This window comes from Sardina pilchardus, chromosome 14 (genome assembly GCF_963854185.1).
Source record: "Sardina pilchardus chromosome 14, fSarPil1.1, whole genome shotgun sequence".
Lineage (NCBI taxonomy): Eukaryota > Metazoa > Chordata > Actinopteri > Clupeiformes > Clupeidae > Sardina > Sardina pilchardus.
In genome coordinates this window covers 19,441,048-19,453,919 of record NC_085007.1, presented here as the reverse complement: position 1 = coordinate 19,453,919, position 12,872 = coordinate 19,441,048, and the positions used below count along the sequence as shown (strand labels likewise).

At 47.0% G+C, this 12,872-nt stretch overlaps 1 protein-coding gene across 6 annotated transcripts in view; it reads left to right on the top strand.

Annotated features, from left to right (window-relative positions):
* Positions 1-73: 73 nt before the first annotated feature.
* ssbp2b (single stranded DNA binding protein 2b) overlaps positions 74-12,872 on the top strand; it is a 47,784-nt gene continuing 34,985 nt past the window's right edge. For 3 of the 6 annotated variants that reach the window (XM_062554036.1, XM_062554035.1, XM_062554032.1), the window contains exons 1-4: positions 76-247; positions 8,952-9,024; positions 10,626-10,687; positions 11,855-11,939. In XM_062554036.1, the coding sequence (XP_062410020.1) occupies positions 192-247; positions 8,952-9,024; positions 10,626-10,687; positions 11,855-11,939 (276 nt within the window). In that variant the 5' untranslated portion in view covers positions 76-191. Of the gene's footprint in view, positions 248-3,859; positions 3,910-8,951; positions 9,025-10,625; positions 10,688-11,854; positions 11,940-12,872 lie in introns of those variants that run through there. The other 3 variants (XM_062554034.1, XM_062554031.1, XM_062554033.1) reach the window with 3 other exon arrangements.

Here is a 12,872-nt window from a genome sequence, read left to right as displayed (position 1 = left end):
GAGGGCTTTCGTTTCAGTTGAGGCGGGGCCAGGAGTGTCAGTCAGAGGGGTTACCAAACAGAATGGGCGTTTCTTCTGTGCCTGTTGTCCAATGGGAGCTATCGGTCCCACAGTCACCATGGTGACGGGGTTGTGTCCGGGGAGGCTGTGATGGGTTGACAGGTGCGTGACAATCGGAGCTCTCTGTAAGCATGTACGCCAAAGGCAAGAGTAACAACGTGCCGTCCGACAGCCAAGCCAGGGAAAAGTAAGTTTTATTTATGAGGGGAAATCACTGTAATGAAGACAGCGGGGCGGTCAGACTCCAAACTCCGCCGCATAACCACGGCACCCTTAATGGAGAAACAGAAGAGCTGGTTATATTGTAGAAAGTTGTTGTCAGTTGTCAGCTTTTGGAAAAGTGAGAACAGTTGAGATAATAAAGATATTCAACAGTTTCTGTTGCGGCAGAGGCAATGCAAGGGTTTTGTTTGATAATGCCGATTTTGAAAATTAGTTGTGTGAATAAAACGGTTGACATGTGTAGATTATTTTAAACTTATGCACGCAGTTTTGTCTTCATCATAAAAGCATATGGGTTCAGTCAAAAGTTTCAATCAAGTTATGGCATATCTAGCGGATTTCTTCAGCTCGTGATGGAGTAATTGTAGCGAATGCTGGGAAGAGGTGAGTTGATATAGTTTCATTCCATGAATTCGAACTGTATAGAGGTGCGTTTTGAGTTTGCGCTTAACGGGACATAATGATAGTTTACATGATCTGGCAGGTTGCAAGTAATACATGGGCATCAGTGTCAGAAGGTATGCCTGTATGTATCAGAAATTAGGCTGTGTTTAGATTACGACGGTTTTCTTTAAATGACATGGATATTGTCTGGAAGTGGAAACCATTTCTTGGTTATCTCACGTAGGCGAAGCTGCGTAGCCTACGATGTAACCCAACATGTGTAGCCTAGTAGCCACAGCAGACTAGGTGCAATGTTGTAGCCTACCAGCCTAGTGGTGTTTCGCGTTGAAGAAGACTTGCTGATATTGTCTACGTTATGGACGTTAAACTGACAGGATAAGAGATAGGCTTCAACATACTGTCTGTCTGCAGATTTGCTGTCACTTTAGTTTTATGTAACGACATGTTGGCTCGTTTGTCGTGTTATCTCAAAAGTTGATTGACAAGTATTTTGCAAGAATGACAATTTTATGTGATAAAGCTGTGTTCTCTGCATGAAGAATTTGACATTGTGACATGATGGCTATCGTTTTGTGTGGCCTTTTTTTCTAAGTGAGGCGATAGCGAAAGTCTGTGCGTGCACTGTGGATAAAGAATGCATTATTGGAGATTAGAAACTATCGTTTAGTTCGTTCAGTAAAGAATCCAACTTGCATTTAAAAAAAAAAAAAACCGTCAGTAGCCTTTCAAAGCTGTCATGTTTCGGTGTTTACAAATTGCTTTCACTTCTTCTACTATCACCCATGCAGGCTGCTGTGCTATTGTTGTATAGTTGATAAGAGCACAAACACTTGTGAAATGTTTTATTTCCATGATCTGTCAGTCAATCAGAGAAATGCTTCGCTGGTTACCTACCTCACTTCCGCTTGACAGTTGCGAGAAGTCTGAAGAACAAACTTCCTTCATGTAATGCAGGGACTGGGGGACTTTTGGCAAGCATCCCTTTCGGTGACAACTGCATGGGACCATTGCGATGTTTTTACTCTGACAATAGAGATATGGTGATCTTGTGTAACGAGTGTTTTACTGTAAAACTCACAGGCAATGTGCCAGTACAAATGTTTTTTTTTTTACTTTGTGAATGTGTGGGAGAATTTCACATTAGGCCTACTGTTAAGAAGATTTTTATTTTTAAGGTATTGATGATGACATTGTATTTTCTAGGCCTTATCAGAGCCTGAGGTTGTTAGGCTATTATTCAAAGGTGTTAATCTCTGAACAATGAATACATTATTTGAGAAAGACTTCTTCAGTCTTCCCAGTGATAGTGTCAGATGTGATTTTTTTAAAAAAAAAGTTCATCAAGCTTTTTAGGTTGGTTAATGTAGCCTTGAAGAGTTAATAGAGTTTGTATGCAACCAGTAGACTTTTGTCATTTAGCTTAACTGACAGCCTGACAAGTTGAAGTTACACCTTTGATCGATTTTAGGGTTTTGACAATGGTTTTCCAACAAACAGGCAAAGAAAGCGACAGGATACGCAAATATTGTAATATTGTACATTTTTGGCAAATATTTGCCTTGCTTTATCAGCTCGGTGACGGTTCTAGCCCACATGGTATGGTGTTAAAGACCACTTGATCCTATTAACACTTTAAAACTCTCCTTACCCCAAGGATCAGTGATCTGAGGTGTCACTCTCTTTGCTTTTTGGAGTGTATTGCTGTGATGGAGTGAAGTCTGTTTTTCATTCTCTTCACATTAGTGTCTCACTCTCTCTGGTAAATTCCTGCATTTCCCCTGCCCTGTTTGTCATCACTTTACTCTGTCTTAACACCCATGTCTTTTCAGCACGTTCCCAACCTTTTTACTGTCCCTCTCTCTGTCGTCTCTCTATTTCTTTCCGTCACCATCACTTGACTTCTCTCTAAACCCATCTCTCTATCCCCCCTCTCTCTATCTCTCCCTCTCCTGCTTTCTGTCTGCCTTTCTCCATCCACTGCTCTGTCTCTCCCCTCCCTCCTCTCCTCTCCTCACTGTCTTGTTCACGCTGGGAAGGGTGAGAGTAGACTTCTGTAATATCTGCCCACATTAATATGCAAGTGGCATCGTCCACACAGCGGCGCAAGGTTAAGCATGCGTGACGGAGAGAAGCTTAGGCAGTGCTGTAGAACTGCGGCCCGATCCTCCCCGTCACTCCATGTTTGCAAGTGTTCTTTTCTGGAATGAATCCCTTTTGATTGGGGTGAATGAACCACTAACAATCTGGGGCTGCGGAACTCACCTTGCGTTTAATACCATTTTGGGTCCAGTGGTACATTAAACGATAGGCACCATATGAGCTCATTTTTTGGTAATCTGTCTTTTTTTGAATGAGAATTAAAACCTGCAGACAATGTCTCTGGAAAAGTCTTTGTAAAGTAGATGTTTGGACCAATCAATATTACAGTAATTGACTGTTGATTAATTGAGTTAATTTAGTAATATTCTCTGTCAGACTGTGGATATGATGGAGAGATGCATCATACATCATGCATCATCATGAGAGAATAGTAGGCTTCAAATGATGATCCTTTGATTAAAGTGCCTTTAGTGTGTGGATGCAACCTAAAACTCTCTTTTTAAAACTCGCTCTTGTTTCTTCAGTTTGTGTTCATTATGCACCAGTTCACAGCTGAACTTATTTAGTGTTCTACAGGAAGTCATGGACTCCTGGTTCTCTTCTTCCTCTTCGTTCGAAAAAGCTGGGGGCATTTCCTGTTATCCCCACCAGAAAAATAGTTGTTATGATTCTCCTTTATGCAACTGAAGTCTAATTGAGGAAACCACGGTTGCTTTTGAAGTGATAGCCCGTTACTTCTTTAGCCACATGTATTGTTCTCCATTTTTGAGAGGAAAACACTCAGTAATGGTCAAATCAGATCAAAAACGACATTTGTCTTGCCAAGAGAGCCTTATTAGCCTCTATGCCCAGTCACTTTTTTTTTTGCATCTGCATTGTTTGAGTTGTCGACTGACATCTTTGTTTTGGCTGCTGTTTAGACGGCTGCTTTTGTCTCATTTCAACTCAACGTTTTGACTGGCTAGAAGGCTGAGTCAGAGAGCATACAGCAAATCAAAGGCAAACATCAGGAGCGCAGACGTCAGTTTGGCTGTTTGACCTCTGCCACTAAATGCCACCGTCTGTTTACGTGCCATGTCGTTTCTCACCCTGCTGCTGTGTCGGTGGCATGGGTAATCTGAGGTCAGTTGTCCACACTGATTTCGCGTAGCCTCGATGAGTGATCACTGTTTTGGGTTAAGACTTGGTTCCCAGGACGACATTGATTTACTTTAGGGCTTACTCTCCTCAGCAGTGTTGACATAATATTTAAAAATGAAAAGGACAAACCTTATGTCAACACTTGGCTTGTAAGCTTGTATGATCTGGCAGATCGGATCAACTGAAGTCTACTGTGCCACTTGTCAATGTTTTAGTGTTTAGCATGTCAGAGATTAGAAATGGAACAGAATTAATGTCGGTTTGATTATTGTGTTACAGCCTGTTTATTCCGGAGCCAAGTCATTACCTGAGGCTTTCACTTACAGACGCATCTTCATAAAGCTGGTCCAGCAATTTGTCACATCATTGTCCCTGCTATTAGTGCTATCAGCCTGTTACATTGAGCACTTGTTCTGAGCCACTTCAGCTTCAAAGGGCCGTGCCACTCTGTGCCACTCTCTGTGATGTGGGAGGCTCCGTAGCTTAATGCAAACCCTGAGGTTAACGCAGCCCGAAAGCTATTTATCTTTCTGCTTTATGTTGTTGTGTTTTCCTTTATGGCGATGCTGATGCCAAAACAATGTGCCCGTCTGCAGCTGCCCAGCTTTTCGGAGTGTGGTGGGAGGAAAAGGGTGGGGAGAGGGTGGGTGGGTAGTTGGAGGGCAGAAGGCAGGAGTGGGCAGAAGGGCCTGACAGATAACAGATATTTCACCATTGCTCTTGTCAACCTCAGCTGACAGTTCAACCCAGGCGAGATCAGCTCCAACTTCAGTCCAATCGCTCATTCCAGTAGCAAAGCCAAGGATTCATGTCCAGTTCAATAATGGAGCAAAACTCTGGTCGACTTGGACGAAGCCCAGTAGTGTAGTGTCAAGGAAGTCAGGACAAATCCTGAAGTCTAGTCTATTTGTTTCACCCGGTGGGCTAGTCTACAGTAGAAGTCCACCCCTGCAGTCCAGAATCACAGTACGGGCCAGTTCAGTCCAGGCGACTCCAGGCCGGCACACAGCCCAGCCCAGCCTGCTCCTGCGTATTCCAGTCCAGCCCATTCAGCCTGTGCTCCCCCAGGCTGACAGAGCTGCGGCTTGCCCGAGTGTGGCTGCTGCTGGAGATAATGGGAGCCTGGGCTGGAGAGGGGATCTGCAGGGAGTGGGGGTGGGGGTGGGGGTGGAGGAGGAGGTGGAGGGAGGGGAGGGGAGGGGGGGGGGCAGATTGGAGAGAGGCTACTGCGCCTGCGACACAAAATATTCCTGACCTCTCTTTCTCACTCTCTCACTCGCTTGCTCTCTCTTCAACCCTTTCCTGTTTCTCTCTTTCTCACTCTCACTCTGTTTCTCTCTCTCTCTCTGTCTTTCTCTGTTTCTGTCTCACTCTCTCTTTCTCTTTCACTCTCTCTCTCTCTCACACACACACTCCTCTCCTGACTCAGGTGCTGTGAGTCAGCCAAAATCAGCCCCCACTTCCCCCCCCAATTCTACTCTCCCTCTCTGCTCAATCAAATCTGGTGAAGTGATGGTGTGATTACCTTGTTTAATATTTTACCGAACGATTGCTACCATCACCAAGCAACGCCAGCTGGATTTCCTTATTCCTCCCCTCAGGGACACAGTTCTATTGTCTCTGAACATGACAAAGCTTGACAGCCACTACCTGCACGGCACACCAGACAATCTGTTTTGCTCGGCTAGGTTTGAACAGACCTCCCTGTTGTCCTCCAAAAGGGCGACTGTGGAGGGGGGAGTTGTTTACTGATGTCCGGGCAGTCTGCAAAAGGAGTCTGGAGTTTTAAGGTGGACAGTTAGAGAGCGAAGGGAGAAGAAATGAAAGAAAGGCTCTGTTTTGATTTGAAAAAAAACGGAAAAAAAAAAAAACCTGTGAGACTTGTTTCAACTGGACTCTGTGAATATGATTTCAGAGACACCTTGGAACATGTTTCTGGGCATATTTTAGATCCCCACTGAACGAACCCGGGAATCAGAACAACATCAGCGGAACCGTTTCTCTCTCCTGAACTGTTGAGGCGTTTGAAGCAGCATGTAGACACGTTCGGGTCACCTGTTCTCTTTTTTGTCTTTCTCTCTCTCTCTCTCTCTCTCTCTATCGCTCTCTTTTTCTCTCTCTCTCTCTCTCTCTCTGTGTGCCCTCACCCACGTATTCCTTTGATCCGTTCAGACCACCCCGCTCTGTTATGAAACTCTCGCCCTCGTCGCACCTCCATGCCCCCTATGTTGTTTGACTTTTTTGGGGGGGAGAAACTAAGGCAAACCACACGCTCTCCTTTGAGTTGCCACACTGTCTGCACAGTCAGTTCAGAGTGCTGCTGTGGTCGTGATGGTACCCATGGTGCCCAAGCCTGTTGGATGTTGAAGCTGAAGAGTAGAGATTTCTGCTTTGGAGTAGTGGTGTAAAATTTTGCAACATGGCAGCAGTTTAATCTTCAAAACAACAACAACAAGAAATTTGATTACTCTTGCTCTCACTCGCTGTAGCAATATGAATATGTTGTGTGTGTGTGTGTGTGATGTACATTTCAATGAGACTTGGACATAAATCTTTGAGGGTTGTTGTTTCATCATCCCCTCCAGATACTGTGAGCCACATTTTTTTGTGTCGCTGTGTGTGTGTGTGGAGCGGGGACTGAAGCGGGGGAAGTGAGGACTCTCGCTGCGCTCTGGATCTTTCCTCTCCAGCGTTTCCATTCTGGTTATGTGGAGCACTGTCCCAGCGGGGGGGTGGGGGGTGGGGGGGGCAGGGAAGGAGGGGGCATCCCGCTCGCTACCATACCACTCCCCCCTGTCATACCCATCACCATGGCGATACCAAAAGTTTACAGACCTTTGGATATTAGTTGGTACCTCCCCCTTCACCCCCCCCCCCCCCACACACGCACACACACCCTCACCTCACCTCCCCTCCTCTCCTCTCCTCTCCTCTCCTCTCCTCTCCTCTGCTCTGCTCTGCTCTCCCTTTCACTTCCTCCCACCCAGATCCTTTCATCTCTGTCACTATTTGCGTCAGTATCCCCAGTTATTATCCAGCTCGCAATCCTTTTGTTCCAGTACAATTGTCTCCTCTCCCTCTCTCCCGGTGCCTTTTGTTCTCTCTCTTAACCCATCCTCATACCTGGAAAGAGACTGAAATGTCTCCGTGGGTAACTGACACTGAGTGGGCACAGTCGACCGTGTAACTGGACATGTGCAATGGGATTTTGCAGCCCAGTTGTGTTGTTTGTCTCCTTTTTGAACTTAAACAGAATTTCAAAATCAAATTCAAATAGAGCGAGGCTTCATCATGGCAGGTGTATGGGTTCGGCATCCCGAGCGTCCGATCCAATGTTTTTGATAGAGCTCATCCGTGCACTGCGTGTGAACGACCGGGTCGAGCGTCACTCGTGAAACGCCGCTTGGCACGGGACCGCCGGTGACGTAACGGCAGCCGTCGCTCCCAGCTCCCACGCTCAGAGGCCGCGGTGGGAACTCTGCCCGCGGTGACGGGCCAGGGAGCCTGCCACCGCACGCCTCTCCTGTAAGAGAGACTCGCGTCTTGTAGAGCTGACGCAAGGACTAGCAATAAGAGACACTTGACACACTCCCATCCAGAAGTTTCTCGTTTCTTTTCATGCTTATGGAGACGTAGTGACCAGACATGGGGAGCGGGTTTAACCCACAGACGTGTCGACACGGATCCGCACAGGTTCGAGCATCGGCGCGAAACCGACAGTGTGTGTTGCCCTCGAGACATAAGCAGCCGCTCTCGTGTTTCTGCTGCCCTGCGCTGTGCTGTGGTGGTGTTCGACTAATGGATCATCTGCATTATAACACTGAGGTCAACTCACGGCTTGATGGACTCTTCCATAATTCAGCGGGCAGCAGAAAGCGCTCTCTCTGAACCTCCTGAGTACAGGTCAGGGACTCAATCATGCTGTTTTGCAGGAGCTGATCAAAGCATCTGGCTCTGTTTTTCCATGCAATATTGATCCACTGTTTGACCCTCTCGCCTCACTCCATCAAAGGTGCCCAAGTCTATAGAGACATTAAAGATACTAGTGGATCAGAGGTAAATAAACAACTGGTTAATGGACTCGTTGTCCGTGTTTTTTTGTGTGTAAATAATTAATATGTCCTTTTTTTTGTCGATGGGTGTCTTGTCGCGGTAGGCCAAAAACAAATATGTGTGCGACAGAATTTAAGAAAAAAAAAAGATAAGGCACTTGGAGAGTGATGCGTAATGGCACAGAAATGCCCCGGAGTGAAGGCTCAAACTGGAGTGTTGGTGTGTTGGTGCAGGGTGTCCTGACGCGAACTCGATCTCCTCCACAGTAGTAAAGCACGGCTGATCAATAGGCCCTACCTGCTAATGTTCTCCAGTCTCTCTCTCTCTCCCTCACCCCCCCACCCCCCCCACCCGTCAGTTAGTCCGCCGCTGAGACAAAGTGATGTGTTTCAACGCCCTGCTGACAGTAAAAAGTTATTTCCCCCCGGACCCGTGTTATCCGATAGATCACTTACATCTGGCACACTTGCGCGTCGACCGCCGGGGCCCTCCTCAGTAGTCGGCTTCGGTGGAGCGGCAATATCAGACGTGACCTTTTCCCAGCTCGGGCTCTTGCTCTGCTTAACGTCTGGATCAGAGAGGTGCCAGGCAGCCCAGCTCAGCCCGGCCCAGAGTTAGCTGAGGATCAGTTCTGAGAGCCGCGGCGAGCTGTAAACAGACCTTTTTGGAATAGATCAAGACGACCCATTTGATTTGTAATCACATTCGAAACGAATAAGCCAATATTTCTGATAACTGTTTTTTCCCCCAGCGGTTGAGATGTCAAGCGAATGCAACGCGCGTTCTGTGATGATTGTAATGAGAGGCTGGAGGTGGAAGTGACAGATGTGTGCTGATCGGCAGCTGATCAGCCTTGAGAGCTCTCAGACACATCTGATGCTTTTCATACCCCACTCACCCCACTCTCTCTCCTCCTCCCCCCTCTCTCTCTCTCTCTCTTTCTCTCTCTCTCTCTCTATCTCTCCCTGCAGGTTAGCGCTCTATGTGTACGAGTATTTGCTACATGTCGGTGCTCAGAAGTCAGCACAGACGTTCCTGTCAGAGGTAAGCCACACGCTTGGGGGGTTGGGGGTTTGGGGGTGGTGGTGGTGGTGGTGGTGGTGGGGGTGGGGGTATGTAAGGACTGCTTTACTGGAGTGCCATCCAGGCATCCTCGGCGCCCCATAGGCAGCAGCAGCGGCAGGCAGAGAGGCGGGCGGGCGGGCGGGCGGGCGGGCACTCCTGGGGCCTCGGCGGCTAATTTAATTACATGCAGGCGATATGCTGAGCAAGCAGAACACATTAGTTGTTTGGTGTCCACTTAATGGGATTGGATGCGAGGTGGCGCATGCCTATAAACTGGTAAAACTCTCACAGCAGCAAAGACAATCAGCTATTTTGGCGTGATGAGGATTATCGGCTTGAGACCTCATTCTTGAAATGTAAATGCCACTATAGCTTTCTGTATGTTTTCCATAAGGCTGTGTGTGTGTGTGTGTGTGTGTGTGTGTGTGCTCAGTTTTAATGTATTGTACTGATAGGAGATGTCCTTGGCAAAGTGAGTGTGGAGTGACATCAACAGCATAATGATCATAAAGCTTTTCCGCGGGTATAGTGTGCTTGTCAGCATTAGCATAATGTGGCACCCTCCCAAGAAAACAGTACTGTCACACCATAAGCACATTGTGTGAGTGCCTCTGTCCTCGAAAAATAGACAACTCTGACACTTCTTCTGCCTTTAGTCACTATGACGGTTCCTATACTAATCTCCTATGTTTACGTCTGAGTCATCGGACTGCGTACAATACATTTCAACTCTGAAAGGCATAACGAAGGACGGCGCTTTACACAGTAATTGTGTAATGCGGTTTGATTAAGAAGCTAATGTGGGGCCCAGATGATCTAGGTAGCGTTTAGTGTTTTAAATGCTGTAGGTATTGCACAGATTATGCATGACATTCACCACACTGAGCGGAGCCTCACCAAATTGGCTATGGCAGTTAAAAAGGATGGTGTCAAAAATTGGCGTCGTCACAGGGTTTTGAGGGACTTTCAACCGCTTTCAGGTTTCACCTACTGCCACTCAGAGTATTAGTGCTCTCACAGGATCAAGTGTGTGAGTCAGAGAGAAGGGGTATACAAATGCATTCAGCACATTCCTGGCGATGCATGCAGTTGCTTTCAGTCAGCATAGCATCACTAAGTACACACACACAGACACAGTACGCACACACACACGCACGCACACACACACGCACACACACACACACACACACACACACACACACACACACACACACACACACATACGCACACACACACTCTCTCTCTCTCTCACACACACACAGACACACACACACACAAACGCACACACACACACACACACACACACACACATACACACACACACACACACACACACACACACACACACACACACACACACACACACACTTTCTCTCTTACTCATACACACCTACAGATGTTCCATGCATTTTGACCACACACACACACACACACACACACACACTCTGGCCCCAGCTGTCCTTCATCATGTGTGTGTGTGTGTGTGTGTGTGTGTGTGTGTGTGTGTGTGTGTGTGTGTGTGTGTGTGTTTGGCCCATGTCCTCCGTGCCCTCAACCTGCTCTCTCTCTGCCCTCTCCAGATAAGATGGGAGAAGAACATCACATTAGGGGAGCCCCCTGGGTTCCTACACTCATGGTGGTGGTGAGTATTGTGTGCTTCTTTTTCTTTCTCTCTCTCTCTCTCTCAGTTTTAGTCACCTCTTAATGAAGCCTTCACAGGTAGTTTCACTTAGCCTGGTATAACCAGACCCAAAATTCACTCTGTGAGTTGAGCCTGGCCTCACCCCAGAGGGGATTGTTTCCAGTCGGTGCATACAAATGGGTGTAGACTTGGGGTTCATTTTCAACAAAACCACAGGACTAGCCTTCTGGGCTCTGCTATGCTTCACCCACTTCAACACTTTTGGTGCAAGTTGACATATGCCCATAGGCGGTAAGGGAACATTGTTGATTCAATGAATAATATTACACATTCATTTTTATTTGCTCCAGCTTCAATTCTTCAACATTTTGCTAGCGGTGCTAGTGTTTGTAGCTCTTCGTTTAGCTTTAGCCACACACTGCCACAGTGCCACCATTGCTGTAACTAATGTCAAACAAACTGTTAATTTAAAGCAACACTAAAGAGGGTTTTTTTGTACCTTAAAATAATGTTTCCAAAATCATTTCAGTGGTTCATCAACTCGTAACAGGGTGAACGGCACTTTTGCATTCGCTTCGCGGCCTTCTATCGGCTATAACCGCACTATGTAAGTTTACCACATCGGGTAGCAGATCTGTTGTTCAATGGAATGAGACATAAGAAACAACAAATTTGTCTTGCTTCGACGTCACAATACATCATGCTTTCATAAAATCATGCAACATACTCTACCTTGTCTTGGGACATTGTTGTTAGTTGGATAAACAAATAGCGTCCATCTGACAGAGGAAAAGTGCTTTAGTGTTGCTTTAAGCATCATCACACTTAGCCACCCCATCTGGTTCGTGATTTGAAATCAAATTAAAATGGAAAGTTGGGAGCAGTGATCCCAGCAAAAAAAAAATGTTTTAGGTGCAGAAGGTGAACGAAGCCAGATTACATTGCATTTACTTGTCAAAGAAAAATGTAGGGAGATAGTGACTCAACCAGAAAAGGCCCTCATTAGACTGAATCCTTGAAATCTCAAATGCTGCTACCTGTTATGAAAACGTAACAAACAGGTTTAAATATGCTTGTGCTTATCTTGGTGGGATGTAATAGGTTTCCACAGCATAAAAAGACTTTGTTGTATTTTTTTTGACATGATGTGTTGTTTGCTCTTCGTAGCGTGTTCTGGGACCTGTACTGTGCGGCACCTGAGAGGCGAGAGACGTGCGAGCACTCGAGCGAAGCCAAGGCGTTCCACGACTACGTGAGTACACTGGACACTTTAAGCCTGTATGTCTGTGAACACGCGCAATCTGTTTTGGTGCCACACACACAACACAAACCCTGCGTCGCACGTCATCAGTAGACAAGCGGCGGGCAACGTCTGCCAGTTTCAGAGTGGCACGGGTGAGGACACGCTTGGAGCGTCCATTGAATCGGTCACTGAGTGCGAATGTTACTCAGAGTCAGTAAACAGAGATACACTGAGAGAGGCCATTGAGTAATGTGTGACTGGATGACTGAGTGAGCTGTCCTCCTGCTGCTTGGATTCCCTCTGTGTTGCCCGGCACAAGTGTAGCTGATGCTTTGCATGGACCAGGTGTCACTGAGTGGTTTAGCTTTGTCTCTCGTAACGAATATGGAGACTCTATGCAAATTGGATTCCTCTCTCTCTCTCTCTCCCTCTTTATTTCTGTATCTCCCTCTCTCTCTATCTGTCTGTCTCTCTCCCTCCCTCCCTCTCTCTCTCCCTCGCTCTCTCTCTCTCCCTCTCTCTCATCCCCCTCTCTCTCTCTCTCTCTCTCTCTCTCTCTCTCTGCGGGGAGCTTGTAGCAGAGCATTGCATTGGACAAGCGTAAGGTCAGGCCAGCCAGCGCGAACATGTGTCAGCCAGACAGGATGTGGAGAGAGGGGCGATGCAACGGCCGCCGGCCCGGCCGCATGTCTCAGGGAGGAAGTGGGATTCATTTACCTCCTCCTCTCAGTCCCACGAGTGACATGAGCTCAGGTCCCTGGACGCGCGGGAGTGGACTGACCGGGGGTCACTGGAGGTCAACACGAAGAGGCTCATCATGTGTCCACCATTGGCCACTCCTGCCTCTCATTGCATAGCAATAGTGAAAGTCATCCCCGATGTGACTGCGCGCTGTTGTGGTTGACACTAAGTGATTTTTGTATTCTGAAACGGCACCACAAA